The sequence below is a fragment of the Sinocyclocheilus anshuiensis genome, unplaced genomic scaffold, assembly GCF_001515605.1.
Source record: "Sinocyclocheilus anshuiensis isolate Anshui unplaced genomic scaffold, SAMN03320099.WGS_v1.1 scaffold1885, whole genome shotgun sequence".
Taxonomy (NCBI): Eukaryota; Metazoa; Chordata; class Actinopteri; order Cypriniformes; family Cyprinidae; genus Sinocyclocheilus; species Sinocyclocheilus anshuiensis.
In genome coordinates this window covers 731310-752262 of record NW_015542322.1, presented here as the reverse complement: position 1 = coordinate 752262, position 20953 = coordinate 731310, and the positions used below count along the sequence as shown (strand labels likewise).

The 20953-nt window shown below is 36.3% G+C and overlaps 3 protein-coding genes across 6 annotated transcripts; 2 read left to right on the top strand and 1 right to left on the bottom strand.

Moving 5' to 3' along the window:
- Positions 1-2793: 2793 nt before the first annotated feature.
- LOC107690931 (uncharacterized) lies at positions 2794-7430 on the top strand. Its single transcript, XM_016489360.1, has 4 exons — positions 2794-3013; positions 5229-5922; positions 6276-6405; positions 6497-7430. Exons 2-4 carry the CDS (start codon positions 5283-5285, stop codon positions 6906-6908), a joined length of 1182 nt encoding a protein of 393 aa, XP_016344846.1. The 5' UTR covers positions 2794-3013; positions 5229-5282; the 3' UTR covers positions 6909-7430.
- A 712-nt stretch (positions 7431-8142) lies between these two features.
- On the bottom strand, positions 8143-20469 carry LOC107690928 (synaptotagmin-15-like). 4 transcript variants are annotated; one of them, XR_001634498.1, is made up of 9 exons: positions 20231-20469; positions 18470-18659; positions 17287-17429; positions 16879-17174; positions 15686-15856; positions 15310-15421; positions 15045-15224; positions 13636-13835; positions 8143-8247 (listed from the first exon to the last, which is right to left on the bottom strand). XR_001634498.1 is itself a non-coding variant. In XM_016489354.1 (8 exons), exons 1-8 carry the CDS (start codon positions 20235-20237, stop codon positions 13687-13689), a joined length of 1248 nt encoding a protein of 415 aa, XP_016344840.1. In that variant the 5' UTR covers positions 20238-20469; the 3' UTR covers positions 13316-13686. The 4 variants fall into 4 exon arrangements, 3 of the variants coding, with proteins under 3 accessions (XP_016344840.1, XP_016344841.1, XP_016344842.1); XM_016489354.1 differs by lacking the exon at positions 8143-8247 and having other exon boundaries at positions 13316-13835; XM_016489355.1 differs by lacking the exons at positions 8143-8247; positions 20231-20469 and having other exon boundaries at positions 13316-13835; positions 17287-17424; positions 18470-18521.
- LOC107690929 (uncharacterized) lies at positions 8239-12865 on the top strand. Its single transcript, XM_016489358.1, has 5 exons — positions 8239-8594; positions 8667-8771; positions 10271-10393; positions 10672-10797; positions 11539-12865. The coding sequence occupies exons 1-5, from the start codon at positions 8549-8551 to the stop codon at positions 12012-12014; spliced, it is 876 nt and encodes a 291-aa protein (XP_016344844.1). The 5' UTR covers positions 8239-8548; the 3' UTR covers positions 12015-12865.
- Positions 20470-20953: the final 484 nt, after the last annotated feature.

Here is a 20953-nt window from a genome sequence, read left to right as displayed (position 1 = left end):
GGGGGGGGGGGTAAAAAGAGAGAGCAAGAACCTGAAAGTGGTGTTGTTTAGAATTGACATTAAAACGGACGATTTTAAAAGAGATGTATGTTTTATCTTGGCAACAAATACATCAGTGAGTCATAATGCTTTGCAAAGTCTTTCTTTTTTTATACAGCCACGCAAAAATCCACACACACAGATTTAGGGGCTCTGTATGACTATCATAACTGTCTTTACCCAGAGGCATCAACTCTCAGTTCCATTAACCCCCTCTAAAGCAGCCAATCCCCACCCAGTTGGTATGGAAACAGATAAGAAAGAAGGAATCAGACTCTCTTTTTTTTCTTCTCCACATACTATTAACAGTTATTACAGTAATAGTTTTCAAAAAAAAATTGACCCTTATGTTGTGTATTATTTGTTCCATGGAAGACAAAAGATAATATGTTGAAGAATATTTTTCTAACAATGAAAGTGAATGATGACCAGTGGATCTCATGCACCAAAATGTGACAAGAATTAAAATAAAAGTGGGCCTTTAGACCCAAGTGCTATATTCCAGGTCATGCACATATATGTACATATTTAATTAAGTCTTATTTGTCATTTTTGAGGCTTAACTTGACAATGACAGGTCACTATTCACTTTCATTGTGAAGGTCAAGAGCAGCATTAATATTTCCTTTTAAATTCCACAGAAAAAAATAAAGTAATATTAGTTTGGAACAAGGATGAATGGTAAACTTTAACAGGTTCTATTTGTTAACATTAACTAACTATGAAAACACTCCTTAAGCATTTATTAATCTTAGTTTATATCTTAGTTAATAAACTATTAAAATAAAAAGTTGTATCTGTTAATGTTACTTAATGGACCTGAGCTGACAATGAACAAGTTGTAATTTTATTAACCAATGTTAACAAAGATTAAATACTGTATCTGCTCATTGACAGTTAAAGTGTTACTGGTTGAATAAATCATGATTTGTTTTTTGATGAACTAATCCTTTCAGGCAATGAATACAAGTGACAAATCACACCAAAGAGCAAAGCATGAAGGTGAGATATTAGTGTTAGATATTTAAATCAACTATCTGGCTTATTTAGACAGGTCTGAACTAATACGCCAGTCATATTGCATCATGTTTTGAAGCTTTTTTTATACATAATTAAACTCTGTTATGTTTATTGTCAAATTTAGCATTCAGCATACACATAAAAAAGAAGACAAACCTTGTGTGTTCTACATTTATAAATTTCATTTCAAATTTCCAACATGACACAGACTTCCTTATTCATTTAAATATTTAGAGTTGAATACTTAAACACTCAGACTTCCTGGCTTGCTCTATCCGTATCCCTCCCCAGAGTTTGGCAGTGGGACAACAGCAGAACGTTTAGCGTTGGCTGCCGCAGGCACTCTGGATGCTGTTGTAAAATAGCGTTTGAAGTGGTGCATGCTGTCGAAGATGCGAGCAGCCTTATTGAGGCTTGTTAATGGAGGATCTCAACAACATTTGCTAATGTACCAAACATCAATATTGTTTCACATTAAAGAAGTTTAGAATGAGAATGAAACTGATTTGCTCCATTAAGGCTTTGAAATGACCAGTTAAATATGCTTGACATATATAGAAAAGCCAGACAGACATGCTTGAGATATATAGAAAAGACAGACAGATAGATAGATAGATAGATAGATAGATAGATAGATAGATAGATAGAGCAAATATATTACAAATGCCCATTCAACTGCATTCATTTTTGCAGCTTATTCAAAATCTCTTTGCATTTATACACAAGAGCACCACAGAGAGCCTTTGTCTGCTGATCAAAGAAAAAGAAAAAGAATAAACCCCTCCTTTAAAATAAGCCAAAACTTCGGTTTCAAAAATGCATAATAAGTCTTTAATTTTATGCATTTAAAACATGCAAGATTTATGGCTTTGGCATATAAAAAGACCATAAGTAATGAGTCCTGGCAGACCTTTGATTTATATGTCAATCTGACCTGACACACTGATGCAGAGGTTGCTGAAGAAGGATATATTTGTGCTTTTCCAGCACATATTCCATACGTCTCTCCATCTCTGGTCCCTTTACGCCTCCTGTGCTGACACTTCATTTGTGACCTATAGATAATGGGCAGATATATGAATTCTGTGTGTCAAGAGACAGCAACAAAAATGGTGAGACACCACCTCTCTTACCACGGATGCATCTCTAAACAATTACTCTCATTAATAGCTCCCTGGTCTCCTCTTTCTGTCTACCACTTGCAAGATTATCAAGATAATGGGTTTGCTTTTAATAATAAGCGCTTAAGACTAATTGTCCAACTAGCTGAAAACGCAAATAAACATTACAGCTTTGGGATGGGCAGCATCTAATGAGATCATTAGAGATAGTGAACCAAAGCCATTTAAGTAGAAATACAGCCATCTAGTGCAGAAAATGAGTAGTGAACTACAAAAATAACACATCCTGTGTCCACGAATGGAGATTTGATCGTTTCTTTATCTATCAAGAAAACAGTAAGTGTTGATCAATATACTGTAGTGCAAAGAGGTCACCTATTATTTGAACATGAAAACTTATTTACATGGCAAGGAAACAGATACTTAATCCACAGTATGTTTGACTTGATCTTATTTGATCGCTTCAATATAACAAATCCAAAGCAAGTACATTCCTTTGCTTGTTTTTTGTCAATAATACTACGTGACAAACAGGCACCTGGAAGCTTTGTTCGCGTCCTACCATTTTAAGCTGCGGAGTCCGGATATTCCGCCTTTTTACTCTGACGTAACATGACTGACAGAGGCCTCACCGAATAAGCGCTTCCAGGGAGCATGATTGGCAGCGGCATTGACCAATGAGCGTTCGAGCTCCGGCAGCTATGGCGTCTGTGCCCCGTCTGCTGATTTGCAACCCGCCGAAATAGAATCGGTGAAGAAGGAGACCTTCGGTCGGTTCGCCATGGACTGTTCTAGGATCAGTAAGGTTTAAATACGACTCTAACCATAGAGCGGTAAGTAAGAATACTGTCAGTAACTTATGTCTGATTCTAGGTTAGTGTTCGTAACCCGAACGGTCCGAATGAAACGGAGGTCTGGACGCTTTTGAGCACATAATTACGGTGGAATATCACGTTTCAAACATAATGGTGGCTTTGGCCTGTCCTGCTATTCATCAAAACAAGTAGATTATCTTTCCTCGCAAAGTCAGCTCTGACTTTTCTACTCGGTTTTATGTGTATATACCTTCTCTATATGTGAAATAAACGAAAGATTATATCACATACACGTTCTTCGTCAAACGCAGGTGCTGCGACCCAGTTTTTAACCTTACTGTGTGGTTGTAATGCACAGAGTGTGTAAGAAACATACACGCGCTCCAAACTTCAGCCGCCTCGCGTCGCGGTGACGCTGTCAAAAACGTCACGTTGGCTCACGTTCCCACCTGTATGTTGAAAAAAAATGTGATAATGTAGCAATAAGTTCATTAGAAATTCTGATTGTTCGGTCTCCTTTCCTTGTGTGATTTTGTGGTCTTCTTTATTTGGAATAAATAATGGTAATGCTAAGCACATTTTGCATAAATAAGAAAATGAAAGAAGTATCCTACAAAATACCACGTAGGATTTGTCAAGTTCAGAATGTTTGGAAACATATAAGCTGAAAAAAAATCATAGACTTGTGAATTTTGTGGACTGGGAAAAAAAAAACATTTCTGCATATTTTATCATTGTGTATACTCTAGTTTTTTTTTGTTTTTTTTGGGAAGTTTAAAAAACAAACAAATCTGGTGTGTATGATAGAAATGTGTCTTTAAAAGTGTCTTTTATTTTCAGAAAAGGGAAATAACATTGGGATATCAATATATTAAAGAAATTGGGTTTTTTATCAATTACTTTCATTTATACATGAATCGTGTGGTCAAACTGAAAGCATGTAATGTTTTAAAAACACTGAAATTAATGTAATTTTTTTTTTGTCTTGCAGCTAATATTGTAAAAATGTGATAGATCTGGTTCATGTGGCACTGAATAAAAATCTTAAAGGGTTAGTTCACCCAAAAATGAAAATTGGCTTGTGTTTTACTCACCCTCGAAGCATCCTAGGTGTATGTGACTTTCTTCTTTCAGATGAATCCAGTCGGAGTTATATTAAAAATTGTCCTGGCTATTCCAAGCTCTATCATTGCAGTCAGCGGGTGTTGCAGTTGAACAGTCCACAAGTCGTCAAATAAAGCGCGCACAATAAAACGTGCTTCACATGGATCCGGGGGGTGAATAAAGGCCTCCTGTAGTGAATCCATGCGTTTTTGTAAGAAAAATATCCATATTTCAAACGTAATGACCACTTTTCTCTCACTTCTGGTATCTGTCATACGGGGAAGCTGTGCCGGCAGATGACGTGGAGAGAGAACAAAACAAAACTCCGGTCATGAATTAGAAGTACAAACCGAAGATTTGCAAAGAAAAATGTTGGAGGATTTCGATATAAGCCAAGAGGAGACTAGTTTTCGTTTGCTAAAGTAATAAAACTTTGCTTCGTTTGCTCCTATAAACAAACTCGCGAGACTAGCATATCTCAAGAGGCGCGCGCTGCACATACGTCCTGCGTCATCCGCCGGAACGCCTTCCGCGTAAGACAGACACCGGAAGTGAGAGAAAAGTGGTTATTACGTTTGAAATATGGATATTTTTCTTACAAAAACGCATGGGTTCACTACAGAAGGCCTATATTCATCCCCCGGAGCCGTGTGAGGCACGTTTTTATTACGGATGCGTGCACTTTGTTTGACGACTTGTGGACTGTTCAACTGCAACAACCGCTGACTGCAATGATAGAGCTTGGAATAGCCAGGACAATTTTTAATACAACTCCGACTGGATTCGTCTGAAAGAAGAAAGTCATATACACCTAGGATGCCTCGGGGGTGAGTAAAACACAGGCTAATTTTCATTTTTGGGTGAACTAACCCTTTAACTTAGTATAAAGTCTTAATACCACAAAATTCAACAAATTTAGCCAAGTGTGGATTTAAAATATATAAATAAAAATAAAATGATAAAATTAAATAAATAGAATAATAATTTAAAAAACTAATTATGTCAAAAATCTAAATTTACTATTTACTTTCCTAATATATGTTACTGAAATGTTAGCATTTGTAAACTCATCATAAATTAGTAACTTGCTTATTATCTAACTATACTCTTTTTTGTTTGTTTGTTTTAGATACAAAGTTGCGTTAAAAAGCTGGTCATCACTGTGCTTGTGAGAGGGAAAAAGATGGATCCGTCTGCAGGAATGCACATGTCTGCTGTTCCCCAGAACAATGAAGTGGTCCACGTCTCTGTCGGTAACCCCATTATAACCATGTATCAGCCGCAACCACAACCTCCAAACATCGCACAAATCATCACACAGCACGTGGTACCTCAAGAAGTCTCCTGTCAGGCTATACCGCACATGATCCCATCGCACATCCAAATGCCAATTCACATCCAGACTCAGTCTCACATCCAGCCTGCTCCACATCTGCAGACTCTACCGCAAGGCCACATGGAAGCACAGTCTTATATTCCGACCCAAGACCACGTGTCAACACAAGGTCCATCAGAGGACCAGAGTGCCGCGCCGTCTCAAGATGGTGCAGTGAACTCACTGCAAGTCCCTTTTGCAGATGTAGCCTCCCTGCTGGACCCTAACATGAAGAGCTCAAAGGCTCGCAAATACCAGATCCATTACGACGAGGTGAAGAGGAGATTGGAACCACCTGAGAAGATGTCTCTCCGATCTCTGGCTGCCTATACAAGAGTGAGTCGAGGTCCGGCTAGTAAGAAAACACTCTTGGAGTCTCTAAATGTCTTTGGTCTGTCACCAAGCACCAATACAGCAGTGTCCAGTTCCTTTTCCAAACTAACTGAAGGTACGTCTGAACAATATACTTGGAAAAAGTGAAAAATCAAACCTGTTTGGAAAATAAAAAAGGTATTTTTATAGTTTTAGTGGCTTTTTGCACATAAAATGAAAGTCATCAGTGTTGTTTTAGACCCCACTGACTGTCATTTTATGGGAAAATCAGTTGATATATGCTTTAAAATATCTTGTTTTGTAGACAAAGATAAGTCAAACCGGTTTGAAACAACATGAGAGTCAATAAATGATGACAAAGTTGTAATTTTTGGGAAAACTATCCCTTTAAATACAACCAGAAATGAATGTAGACAAGGTTAAAGCAAATTAATTTTACATAACTGCATGAATTTTCATTATTTTCAGGTGACACAGCTGCCCTTTGCAAAGACATGAAGGATTTTGCACTGCAATATGTCGATTATGAGAATATGGCGAAACAGTTGCTACCTGAAACAAACCAAGTGCAGCACTGGTCAAAAATCATTGAAACAAGGTCAATTATTAGTAGGCCTGTACAAATAATAGTAAATGGTTCTGCTGTGATTCAAAAAGTAATATTGGTTGTTTCTCTGTTTGTTAAACAGGAATTATCTAGAGGAGATGAGGAAGATTTTTAATGACCCGCTGAATACACGTTTGTTCTCCAGTGTTACACATGGTCTTGGTAACGGCATGATGGACGTGGCTCTCAATATCATAGATACCGTCATCGACCGACAAATCCGAATCCTCTCAGGGAACACCGACCCCAAACCCGAACCTCCGGTGAAAAGGATAAGGAAACGCAACCGCAAGCCCAAAGCCGCCACTGAAGACGGCAAACCTAAAGAAAAGGGCAAAAGGGGACGGAAGAAAGGGAAACAGATGCGGCTGGATTCTGTTGTTCCTGAGGTTCAACAATCCTCAGAGATGGAGAGCAGCATGTTAACGCTAGTCTCTGTAGGATACGAAACCATTTCCAGTGGACTTAACCCCACCAATGCAGGTCTTGCGTAACATCACATGCCTGAAAGGTGCAGAGAGACACTGTGAATTCTGAGTGCAAAAAGTTTTTCATAGAAAATTTTAGTTTTATAAATGTTAGACTTCTCTCCTTCTCTCAAGACTGGCTATATTTTGTTTATTTTTTTCTCACAATCTGGTCAATCAAGAAAATAATGTAGGTCTGAGAGGATGTTGGCAGAGATGTTTTGATTTAAACCAATCATGTATTGCCCTCAACCTTTTGTTTTGCCATTTGTGGCAAAGAACAAATGTACACAGACAATTTTGTTTTTCAAGCACTATGTTGTATTTTCATAAAATGGTCACAATATCAGTTTCTGTTAGTCTCATTTTAGAATTTTATCTCTGAAGTGTTTTTTGATTCTGTTGTACTTAATCTTACAAACTCCAAGCAATTTAGTTTGAGAATGAACATATCTTCTCTTGGACATTGTTTGATTTTTCGTACTATTTATTTCCTTTTTCTGTTTGTGTCTGATATTTAGTGTATGTGAACAACTGTAGCCTGTACTCGGTAAGTTTTGCAGATTGCTCATCATATGCTTGTATTAAAGGCATTACCTTTTTTAAGCAATTTGTATATTTATTACATGTATATTGCGTGCAGAGCGTAAAAGGATCCATTTTAATACAAGACTGAAATTTATTGAATGGATTTATTGCAATTACAATTGCATATAATAAGGGTTAGGGATTTAAATAAACCCTTAACCCTACGTATTAATTTTATGAGCGTTGCATATCTCACATTATTTGCGCTATGAGCCAGAGATATCTGAAACTGGATTTAAACGACAAAATATGGAAGGAGGGGCACAATCCTAACATCATAGAGGCCTTTTTTATATGATCCATTATTAAGTAACATGTAACAATATGTTTATAACCATTCAGAACAGCTTTGCAGCCACATAACATCATATTAGCATTGTGGTGGCAACATTTGCACAGTTATTTAATAACATGTAGTTGCTGTTATAATTAATCTGTTTTATACGTCCTCTCAAATATCAATAATAGCTAATTGGTTTGTTTTCAATTATGCTCACTTCAACTGCTTTGTAATCTTTTGTATTTTCACAAAAGATTTCCCCACAAAGCAGCTTTTCTGAATCCCTGGTGAGCATGCAGAGAAAATCCGCACCATGGAGTCAGATTTTTAGCTGAGCCAATGATATTGTTTGTCTGTTTGTTGTTCCTCTCTCTCTCTCTTCTGCCCTGTAGGAGACGTTTGATGTTGGCGTTCTGCAGTTCACAGTGTCATTTACAGGTGTCCTGTCCACTGTGAGGCTTTCATCAGATTGAGGATTAGGAGTGCATTAGAGTAGATCTGAATCAGAGCAGGCGGTAGAGAGACGGATTGAGAGGAAGAAAATAAATGTGTGATGAGTGAGGGAGGGAGGAGTTTGTTTCGCAAACATACATGTATATACAACCCGGACAAGAGTGGAAGGAAAACAGGTGGAGGACACAAAAAAGGACAATATTGCACAAATATATACTGATACAAAGCAAGACATGGAGTTGTGTGAGATTTTAGATCAGAAGCATATTATTCTAGACTGCTTTGGTAATCCAGGACACAATCAGTGCTGAGAACTAAAGAGGTCATCACAACCTCACACAGACATATGGACAAGATGGGGGCCAGTCGTCCACTACCTAATGCGCCCAAGGGTAAGTAACAACAGCCACAATGGAAAGACTGTCTGAAGGATGCACATTTCAATGTACATTTTCTATTCTCAGACTCACTAAGTGCTGCAATAGAGGCCATCAGTGTGAGCACAGAACTTGTCGAGGAGGAACTAAAGCCATATTTGGACACAGTACTCAATGTTGCCATAGAAAGAAGTGAGTATTTCATGTTTTTGTTACTGTATAGAATTTAAGATTTAGATTGTTTGTTTGGGACTGGAGAAGTCAAGAGTGTACATGTATTAATGTAGACATGCATAGTACTAGTTGAGTGCTTATGCAACAAAAACTAGGCCCTCTGATCATTATACAGGATGTTATATCTTGTGACATCTCTTAATATATTATGCCTTTATAAAGTAGTTTCTTTAAAGTAAACGGAAACTGTTGTCAATTGGTATGAGCTTGTTTCAGCTAGTTAGATGCAGAATGTGCCAGCACTTTGAGTGAGTTCTGAAAGCTGCTTAGTGCGTATTGCTATTACACTTTGGCTATACCTGACCGAGGCTACTATCATAAGTTATTATGTGTCTCTCTGGAAAACTTAATTTTGCCTGGTCAGTTGCAACACTCTAAGTTTGAATATTTTTGCATAATGAACTCCAAACAGTAATATTTGCTGTCATCCTAAGCAAATGGTTTCTTTCATAGCTATGCTGGTTTTGTCTCTTGATCCACTTTGTGTTAAATTTATTCTCACATAGACAAATAATATAAACTTAAATCAGTGTTTGATGTGTAAAAAGCAGGATTATGTACAGTCTGATTATGTACTGAAATGATACAAGACCCTGTGAGGTTTATGTTGCAATAATGAACAAGTGACTGTGCGTTATCCCCTACATATCACAAATCATCCGAGCACAGGTGAGAAATCATAATTAATACATCAACAAGCATAGCTGTGAGAAGGATACACAACTCCTGTGGATTTGAAAACAGAGACGCTCTAATCCGCATTTGTCTCTGTGAGAGCCTTTGAGTGACAGGAACGATTAGCCAGACTGCTCCTTTGTACACAAGCAACCAGGTGGCCAGCTGTGAGCGACTTCTGTAGTTTGTGGAAACATCATTTGTTTATCTTTGCGTATGTTCACTAAGGACAACTGGATAAGAATGGTCTAGCTAGCATGATGTACACAATTTATCCAATTTGTTGTACTTTCAGAGGGATGGGATATATATTCATAACCGTTTAAAAGTTTGGGGTCAGTATAATTAAAATTAATAATTTTATTCTCCAAGGACACATTAAATTGGTCAACAAAAAGAGAGTAAAGGCATTTATAATTTTACAAAAAAAAAGTCTTTTGAAGTTTGTATTCATCTATGAATCCTAGAAAAATGTCAGTTTCCACAAAACTATTTAGCAGTTTTCAACATAATAATAAGAAATGACCTTTTCTTTCAGCATATTGGAAAGTTAATGTGCTGTAAATACAACTTTGCCATTACAGAAATAATTCACATTTTTAAAAAATATTAAAGTAGAGAATGGTTATTAATTCTAATCATATTCCACAATATTATTGTTTTACTGTATTGTGTATCAACTAAATGTAGACTTAGAGAGCATAAGACACTTCTTTTAAAAACATTAATACTGTACATATTACTCACCCCAAGCTTTGTGCAATGTGTTTTTCTTGTCCTAGAGAAAGGCATATCAGAGCAGGTGGTAGAAAGTGGGATTCTGCCTGTTCTGGCTCAGATTTTAAGAAGAAAGAGCACACTCACTACTCACACTGCCAGATTGGTAGCTGAACTGGCCAGAGATGGTAAGAACAAATGTATACATACATAATGCATGTGTTTGTTGGTGTAGCCTTGTGGTTAAGAATATGGGCTGGGCTGTAACCGAAAGGTTGAACTCAAGAGATGATCCATGAACGAGACCTACACCATTACCTCAGGTTGCTTGTGGGTTTGTTTCTCTAATAAGTTGCACTGGATAAACTGCAAATTTTGCAAATAATGGGAGCTTGATATCTAACTTAATACTTATGTATTGACTGTATTGACTGATTATTGATTCTATAATTCCATCTTTCTTTAGCTCCTGTGAGAGAGCAATGCTTTGAGACAGGCATTGTATCTGCCCTTGTGACCTTACTGCTAAGCCAAGACCAGGACCTTCTCCTTCACGTTAGCCAGGCCATCGCCAAGATTTGCTATGACAGCAGTGAGTGAACCTGAACTTTTGCCCTGTTCTTCTAACCACAGGTCTTAATGGCAGTACTGATGTGAGAGCATTAGTCATACTTTAGTATGTCATTGAGTAAGACTCAGATTTTTTTAATGACATTTGTAGCGCCCTATTTACCATAACAAAGGTATTAACTCCCAGTTGATCTGAATTGGATCTGTTTCAGAGGCATTCTGAATCTGAGAGGATGTGACTCAGATGTGTAGTTTCAGAAAATAGTTACAATTTTTCACATTTGAAAGCTTTTGAGAATGCATCAGTTTGTCATTGGCAACAATAGTGTATTTGGATGCTTTCCATATTGTGATTTTGCTGGAACAGGCAGCGTTCACGAGAAGTGGAGTGCGCAAAAGCTGTGTGTGAACATTGTCAGATAATATTTAAATCTAAATAATTTAATGGCAGGATTTTGAGTGAAATTACCTTATCCGTTTCAGCAAACATCAAGAGAGATAATACAATCATAGATTTTTTTTAAGGGATACTTTACCAAAAATTGAAAATTCTGTCATCAGTGTTTTTCTTTTTCTTTTTTTGTCTATCCAACAAAGCTAAAGGGGTTTCAATGTTGTTTTTATTCTTCAAAATGAGGCATGATGACAGGATTTTCATTTTTGGGTCCAGTATCCCTCTGATAAATCACAGATTTTCAGTCTGCAATCTGTATCTTGATGCTGACCCTTGACGTTGGGATTTAAGAGATTATTCTCTTGCCAGACTTGCAGCAGGTGCGATTCCTGAGGCTTGGAGCTGTCCCACGACTGGTGTCGGTTCTTCTCCAGTACAGTGAGAACGAGGCACTGCTGAGCTCTTGCCTTCTGGCCCTTTGTAACCTGGCCGACATGGGCGAAGAAGATGGCACCATGCTGTCCTGGGAGGAAGGGGCGTATTTCGGCGAGGGGGAGCGGGTCTTCCGTGGCACCTCACGGTACTCTTTTGGCTTCTCTTCAGCTGTGACGGTGGTCAGGCTGAAACAGTGGACTAACGGCCAGTACTCTGTGGCAGTAGAAGTGCTTCAAAGGTGCTCCACAATGCTGTGGGGCGCAAAAAACGGCCACCAGACTGGACACCGCTTACCGAACTTTGCCCACCTAGGCAGCTGCCCCAAATTGTATAAAGTTATCAAATGCTCAGTGAAGAACATACCGAGAAACAGGAATCTGAGGGCAGCAGTGCTTCATACCCTCTTGTGAGGCTTCATCGTAGTGCTTTTGGACTCAGAATATTAATGAACGTCTGAGGTGGCCTGGTGTAAACCACGTCCCGATATTTAAGGAGCTCATTTCAGCCACTCATAATAAAGAATGGATCTGAAAGCACAAACATAGAATATAATTGCTCTCAGTTTCCAGTTGCTCAGATGTCACGTCTGAACCCGAGAGTACCAATCGAGAGCCAAAATCACAAGCCAGGTCACAAGACATGTTGTGTCCAAGCAGTTTAAAAAGTCCTACAGATCTACGCTGGCTATACACAGAACATGAGAACAGGTGGACGCCGAGCTGCAATCTGCTAGCCTTTCTGAACTCTGTGATTAGTCCATAAGAGGCCTTACAGTAGTAGATTATCCAGACCCAGTGTTCAGGGTCAGAGCAGCTACACGCACCCAGGTCACAATATGCAACCGTGTTGCAAAATGCACCAAAGGAAATAGATTCACAGATGAGAATCGTGATTTATGTTTACAGTCTTTGGGTCCAAACACAGTCCATGTGAAAGCAGGCTTAACTAATGAGCTACATTTAAGCAGTGTTACATATAATTGGGTTTTAAATTGATAACTGCAAAATGTTGATGTCCATGAATAATCATGTAGAAAACCCCTTCTAAATTGGCCTATGTCCATGTTACATGCATGTAGGCCCAGAAGGGGTGGGGGATTTCACACTGTGTGCAGTGTTCCCACAAACATGAAAAATGTGGAACTATTAAGAGAATATTAATATTGTGTGACTAGCTTTTGCTTTTGTGTAGAGAAAACTTGATACACTACTGTTCAAAAGTTTGGGGTCTGTAAGTGTTTTATTGTTGAATTTTCTCTTATACTCACCAAGGCCGCATATACAATTTATTCTTTTGATGGCAAAGCTGAATTTATAGCCATTACTCCAGTCTTCAGTGTCACATGATCCTTCAGAAATCATTCTAATATGCTGATTTGGTGCTCAAGAAACATTTCAGGATTATTTGATAAATAGAAAGTTTAAAAGAACAGCAATTATGTAAAATAGACTTACTTTGTAACATTATATAACATATATATATATTGTTACTGTCACTTTTGATCAGTTTAATGCTTATTGTTATTTTAAACTTTACTGATCCCAAACTGTTGAATGGTAGTGTATGTCCAAATTGTGAGCGAATCATTCAATAAATCAATCAAACCAGTTCACAAATTGGTCTGAATGATTCAGTATCAATCTCTGTGACCCTACATAGGAAAAGAGGATTGAAGAATGGATGGATGGATGCAAATCAATCTGAATCCAAATGAAACAAAAATCTTATCCATTATTCATAAACAAATGGAATGGAAATGGAAATCCATGGGTTAAAAGTGTGAGAACCCTATGGTACAACTGGACTGTATTTTTACCTCCTGCATCAAGTCACACAGTTGTTCTGATGGGCTTTGAGGAGCAAACTGTTATTTAAAATAATGTAATTAAACACAAAGTTCATTCACCAAATGTATGCTATCAATAAACCTTTTCTTTTGACTTTGTTTAATTCCATTTGATTTTCTGACATCAGTCTTGTATTGAAAAAAAAAAAAAACACTTCCACCTTAAAGATAAGAAAAAAGGCTACCATTGTTTTCAAAGAGAGGAGAGAGGTGGCATTGAGTTTGTAGCATGTTGTTCATTGAGGGTCCTGTACTGTGTCAGCGGATCCCAGCGGGTGCCATTGCCTGACCAGCTCCTGTGGTTTGCTGACCATGTCGTTCCAGTGTTCCAGCTCTCTGCCCCTTGCATACATGAACGGCCCAATCACCACAATGCCCAACAACACTGCCAGTAAAGACAAAATATAGTGACTGAGTACAGATACATAGGTATATTATAATGGTGCCTTTAAAATAATTTATGTCTAAGACCACTGGTGAATGGGGAATGAAACAGTATATTTCTATTATATTTTTATATAATTACATATGTGACCCTGGACCACAAAACCTGTCATAAGTAGCACAGGTATATTTGTAGCAATGGCCAACAATAAATTGGATGGGTCAAAAATATCAATTTTTCTTTTATGCCAAAAATCATTAGGATATTAATTAAAGATCATGTTCCATGAAGATATTTTGTAAATTTCCTACCGCAAATATATCAAAACTTAATTTTTGATTAGTAATATGCTTTATTAAGAACTTCATTTGGACAACTTTAAAGACTATTTTCTCAATATTTTGATTTTTTTGCACCCTCAGATTCCACATTTTCAAATAGTTGTATATCAGCCAAATATTGTCCTATCCTAACAAACCATACGTCAATGGAAAGCTTATTTATTCAGATGATGTAGAAATCTCAATTTCAAAAAATTGACCCTTATGACTGGTTTTGTGGTCCATGGTCACATATTATAATATCAGTATAAAAATTTGACTTAAATTGAGTTTAATTGAAAAATTACCATGATCAGCATATCAATTTAATTAGTGACCTAGAAATAGTGCAGAATCTTTAATATGTGTTATTCATTTTACATTAATATTTGTTTGTTTTATTGTAACCAGTCAGCCAGTTGTGATCAATCAAATTTGGGTATGATATTATTATTATTATTAATAGGGTTTAGTATTTTTTATATGCTATCATAGTTTTTATTAATATTTTTGTTGTATGTGTTTGTCATTTTTTAGTAGTTTTTGTTTTTTCAAAGTATTACTATTTACGTTTAATTTATTTTTATTCCAGTTTTAGTTATAGCTCAGTTTGTTTTTTTCAATTAGTAACTGTAGTGCAAATTAAAATTAAATCTCTTAGTAACCTAGGCAACGTTTCTTATTTTCATTTAGTGTAAGTTTTTCCATCTAATTAAATTTTATTTCAATAAACAAAGGTGTTTTTAGTAGTATTAGTTCATGATAATAACCTTGTTTTTTATTGGAGGTTTTTTAAACACTTTCATTTTGGTTCCCTCTAATATTTTTAATTTAACATAATACTTTGTCTTCTTATATTATTTATTGGAAAGGACTGATTGACAGTTACCGGGCTCCTCTGTGCTGGGCTGCTGGAGCTGTAGGGTCAGACAGGCTGTGTCCAGCCGCATGGGGAGGAGTCTGAAGGTAAGCCTCTCATTAAAGGATGGATTATTTCCTTTCGCTACAGTGGTCCACTTGTTCCTCACCACCTGAGTATGTATCTTCAGAGAGACCTGGGTGCACACACCTGTACCATCCATTTTACATTCAAGTTAAAGGTGCACAAAGACTGCTTGTCACTGTATTGTATTCTTTATTGCTCGGTTTCTCACCTGCATCACTGCAACACTGCAAACCTCGTGCTCGTAGAACAACCACAGTGAGGCGGTGTAGAGACTGATTGTAGTTCAAAGACACCTGGATGTCACCGTTTTTTGAAAGGGGCTACAACAGCAGTAAAAAGAACACATTAGTACAGCACTCTTTCCCCAAAAATTGATTAAAGGGATGGTTTACCCTAAAATTCAAATGTCGTTTTTTACCCTCATGTCATTTCAAACTTGAATGATTTTCTTTCTTCTGTTGAAATTTTTATTTTGTGTTCCACAGAAGAAATTCACACAGGTTTGGAAAGACATGAAGGTGAGTAAATGATGACAGAATTTGAATGTCTGTATAAGCTATTCCTTTAATATTAAAATGTCATACTTGATCACTTTCACTGTCCAGATCCCTCCACTGCACTTTGCCTGCCATCTCCTTCAGTTCAGAAAATCTGAGTGGGATCAGGACTAGACCTACAAGATGGTGCTTCTTCTGATGGTCCACAGTGTACATGCTCATACTCAGAGAGCACTGGTCGACACAGCTCTTAGATACCTGTTAGAAGGCATAGGAATCAGCTTACAGGCCTTATTTTGACTGTACCATTCAAACGTTTTGGGTCAAGATTTTTTTTGTTTGTTTTTGTTTTTTTTTAAAGAAATTAATACTTTATTTAGCAAGGATGCATTAAAGTGATCAACTTACAGTAAAGACATCTATAATGTTACAAAACAATTCTATTTCAAATAAATGCTGTTTTTTTTTTTTACTGAAATAAATGTATTGCCATTTCCCCAAAAATATTAAGATTAAAATTTCAGCACTATTGCAGATTGTTTTATTGATAGTTTGAATTCTTTCTTTTTTTTTGTTATATTTTATGTATTTGTTTATTTATTTATTTCAGTTTTAGTATTTTTGTGATTCTGTCACTTTTATTATTATTATTTTTTAAAGTGTCTATAAAGTTTTTTTTATGGTTTTAGTTCTAGTTAACTATAATAACCTTGTTGAACAGCAAATCAGCATATTAGAAAGATTTCTGAAGGATCACGTGACACTGAAGACTGGAGTAATGATGCTAAAAATTCAGCTTTGCCACCACAGGAATAAATTACATTTTAAAATATATTTAAATAGACACCATGAATTTTAAATTGGAATAATATTTCACAGTATTTCTGTTTTACTGTATCTAGACAGATAAATGCAGTCTTGTTGAGAATAAGAGACATTTTATTTATATTTATACAGATTTCATAAACATTAAATAATCAGCAGCTTGTTTATCAGCTTGTCACAAACTTGTACGGAACCCAGAATATGCTCAGAGGAATGACTCCATAAACCTGCTTGCAATGGCCAGTAGATGGAGACATCAACTATGAAATTTCTTCTCTAATTTCAAAAAGTTTCTCCATTATTTAAAACAAAAATATTTTTGAAAATAAATTCACAAACAAATCAAGAAACGTTAGTTAAATGCACTTGTATTTCCATATAATGGGGAAGATTGATGATGTACCCACATACAGAGAGACGAAGACTGCCAATGTTTATCAGGAGAGACTCTTTACCTGAAACACAAAGGTGTCGTTGAACTGCGGATGACAACCTTTCCGTCGTGCTTTGGCTTGACGGTGTCGTCGGTCATCAGACGGCAACAGCTGCAGTTTTACCAGTGTGACATTACCCTGGCACTGAGCGGGCAGGTTAGCAGCACGGAGCAGAGACACCACCAGCTGCTCTCTCTCCTGCTGATACTGCAGAGCGAACCACAGACGAACAGCTGAGCCATTGGGAAGAGCCCATTCACTGGGCTCCTCTGGGAGCTGGTACAGGTCTGGTCTTATGCTGCCCAGGGGGAACCAACCTCAAGAACCACATAGAGCAGAATGAGAAACAAACAGTCAAAACATTCTCTTTACACTTTCTTTGTATCATTGTTTCTGATGCCTAATGCCTATATTGCAGTCCTGACATACTCCCTACTGTCAGAGAGTCTTGCTGGGTGTGCAGATATGGATAGAGTTCCCATTCGTCAGCATGCTCCGTTTCTTCTTTCCCCTTGTTTAGTTGAGGTGTTCTCTTGAATCGAGGAGGCACAAAGAAAGGAACACCACCTGAGCTGTGAAAATTCAAAGATAAGAATGGGTAGATGCACTTCAATCCACATTTCATAGGGAATGCTATAAGAGAGATCAGAGCCAGATGTCACACTTTAATTAAAATATGAATTTTTCTATTATATTTATTTTATTTTACATTTTTATATTATTTATTTACTTATTATGCTTATTTACCAATCTCACACATTTTACGTTACTAAATGTGAACTTTTATATCTATTTATTATATTTATTTTATATTTGTATTTATATTATTATTTATATTATTTATTATTTATATTAGTTATTTACTCTGGCTTATTTACAGATGTCACATATTTTATGTTATTAAAATGTGAATTTTTATATCTATTTATTATTTTTAGTTATTTTAAATTTTTATATTATTTATTTACGCATTTTTTACAAATAAATGTTTATGTCTGCATATAATGTGTATTTATATATTATATAATGTGTATTTTATAGCTGCATATAATTTTATTAAGAAATAAAAATAAACAATAAGTAAATAAGTCTATAATAAATAACATTTTTATACTTTTTCATTGTATTATTTATTTACTTATTACTTATTGTTTGTTTGTTTGTTTGTATGTTTATTTTCTTACACTTTTATATCTGCATATAATGTATATGTAGGTTAAAATGCAATTAGGATAAACTAACAAACAAACAAATAAATAAATGCTATAATAATAGCTTTTAATATAGTAACAAATTAATAATAATATTTATTAATTGACATTTAATTAGGAAATACAAATAAATAATATAAAAATTCACATTTTAGTAAATCTAATACCATGAAGGATTGGCTAAAAAAAAAAAAACTGTTATACTGCTAGAGAAAATATCTTTGTGCACACAAAACGTTATTAGTCCTTGTGACAACTAGTCCCAGGCTCCCTTTACTGCTAAAAAAGCCCAAGAGCTTGAATGGGATGCATTTATTCAATTTAGTTCACCTTACATTGCAATGATACTGTATACAGCTTGTATTCTTGCTATTTCTAGACAAGCAACAACTGTTATTTACCCATAGCTGCTGCTCTGTGATGTCTGAAGCACTGGAGTGGTGCATCGTGGGATTGTGGGGGTGGTAGGTATCAGTCCCCTGTAGAGTGTTTGATTTCGTCTCTTCCTCCACAGTAGATACACTGATAGGCCAAACAGCAACAGGAACAGAAATGCTGCAGACAGTCCACAAGCCAGTGCTACAAGTGGATCTAATGGCACAAACACAAAACAAACTCAGCGTCCAGTCACCCTCCCCTCTCACTCAGTGTTTCATACAACAGAGAACATGGCTTTGCATTAACTAAACCTGCTGTGTGACACCATTGGACAGTCTCATTCTCTCATGCCTTTTGAATAGAAGTGTCAAGTGTCTTGTGTCAACACACTTTAGTGGAGACCTGCGTGCAAGAGGTGGAGCACATTGTGTTTTTGCTGCTCAAGAAACACAGTATTTCTGGAGCAACAGCCTGTTTTATACTTTACTGTAGGGGATTTACTGCAGCCACCTGGAGGGTGAACCAGAACTTCCTAACAGGTATTGTACTCATTTAATACAGCTCATAGTTTAGAAATTAAGAGTGAAATTTATATAAATGTTGAATATGATATAATAATATACTAAATACTATATTATAGTATCTCTTTAAGACTTGCTGTGATTAGTCAAGGATTTAAAAAAGGATCTGTACACTAATTAAATGTAAGCAAACAAGCTTAATGTTATAGTATTATTTGAAGAGTTTATTTGCAAAAACAGATAACTCCGTTTTGTTACATTTTCAAAAATCATGTTTTTTATTATGTAATCATGTTTTTATTGTGTTTTATTGTGTTAGTTAGCTGTAATGTTTAGTTATTTTTTAACCTAATCAAAATGATATATATATATATATATATATATATATATATATATATACATTTTAACATTTTTATATTATATTATATTTTTAAAAATCTGAAAATAATTCTATAATGTTAAGCTTGTTTGCTTACTTTTACATTTAATTAGTATACAAATCCATGTTTAAATATGAGATAGTTCACTCAAAAAATAAAACTCTGTCACCATTTACTCACGCTCATGTCGTTCCAAATCTGTATGACTTCCTTTTTTCTTTGAAACATTAAAAGATGATATTTTGACTATTGTCCATACAGTGTTCAATGGGCTCTGGTGTTGTTTTGGACCCCATTGACTTTCATTTTAGGATAGATCCATTCTTTAAAATATCTACTTTTGTGCTCAGATGTTGACAGAATTTTCATTTTTGGGTGAACTGTCCCTTTAAATAAGCTTTTTACATTCACAGTTGTTTCTCAGATAGTAACTACTGGTATCCATAAGCTAAAAGGGAGAGCTTATATATATGCATTTAAGCAGCATACTCTCATAATTGCACATTTTAAGGGCACTTTGCCTCACTGGTCAATAATTGTTCAATTGCACATGAAGATTATTAGTGTACAGGGGTCAACCATCTGCTCAGCAGTGTCTATTAGCATATCACATTAGCACGCACAGAAATACATGTCGCTATGACAGCACTAGACCCTCATGTCTGGTAAAGTAAGCTTCTGTGCAACTAACATACATAGCATGTAATAACGTGTCTAGAGCAGCTTACATTAAGTTGTATAAGATGATCAAATATTTGCAGCCTGGTAAAACAAACAATGTCATCTGTTTGTCTTAAAGATCCACTATCACATAGTAATATATCTGTGTAAAATAGGTCTCAAGTATAGTTTGTACAACAGTTTCTAATAATCTTCTACTCACCGGCCATGGATGGCCACAGTCTGTCTAACTCCTAACTGAATAAAGTCTCTCTTTCTCTCCAGTAGAGTCAGTGTGAATCACCGGTTTCTCATTTTGCCCAGAGGCCATCTCATGGGCGCTCTTCCCGATGTCCCATTGAGAGTAAGCTGTGTCTTCTGACAGCCTGGTCACCCTACAGCAGGGTACTACAGTCCCCCTGAGGCTTCCCAGGATAGTTCATCAACACCGAACACTGGCTCAAGCAGGTGAGCGATATGAGCTCTGCCAGTTGCAGTATTTATTTCCAAACAGACACAAAACTTTGGTGCAGTCCAGTGAGCATACAAACTGTGACTGTTTACAGGCAATTAGCAAGCTAACAGGACTTCCAAATAAAAGTGGCAATTGCTGAAAGCTATTCTGAAATGTTTAATTGAACAATGGATGTGACTTCTGTAATATGATTTGATCTCAGTGAATCAGCCACCACAGGGCTCATAGACTGTGGTTTAATAACTACAGATTGAATGTTATGGTGTCTGCAACAGCTGCATTCACTAAGCGTTAATGAATAACTCTTGGAGAACAGGGGAAGTTTATCAAGGCTGCAATCAGGTGACATGTCTGCTTTTCCCACAATACCTCTAAATGTGGTTAACTTGCATGGAGTTTCAAGACATTTGATTGCAATAAAAACACCAGTTACGTACTCTAAACTCATCTCGGATGCTGTATGTAGTAGCA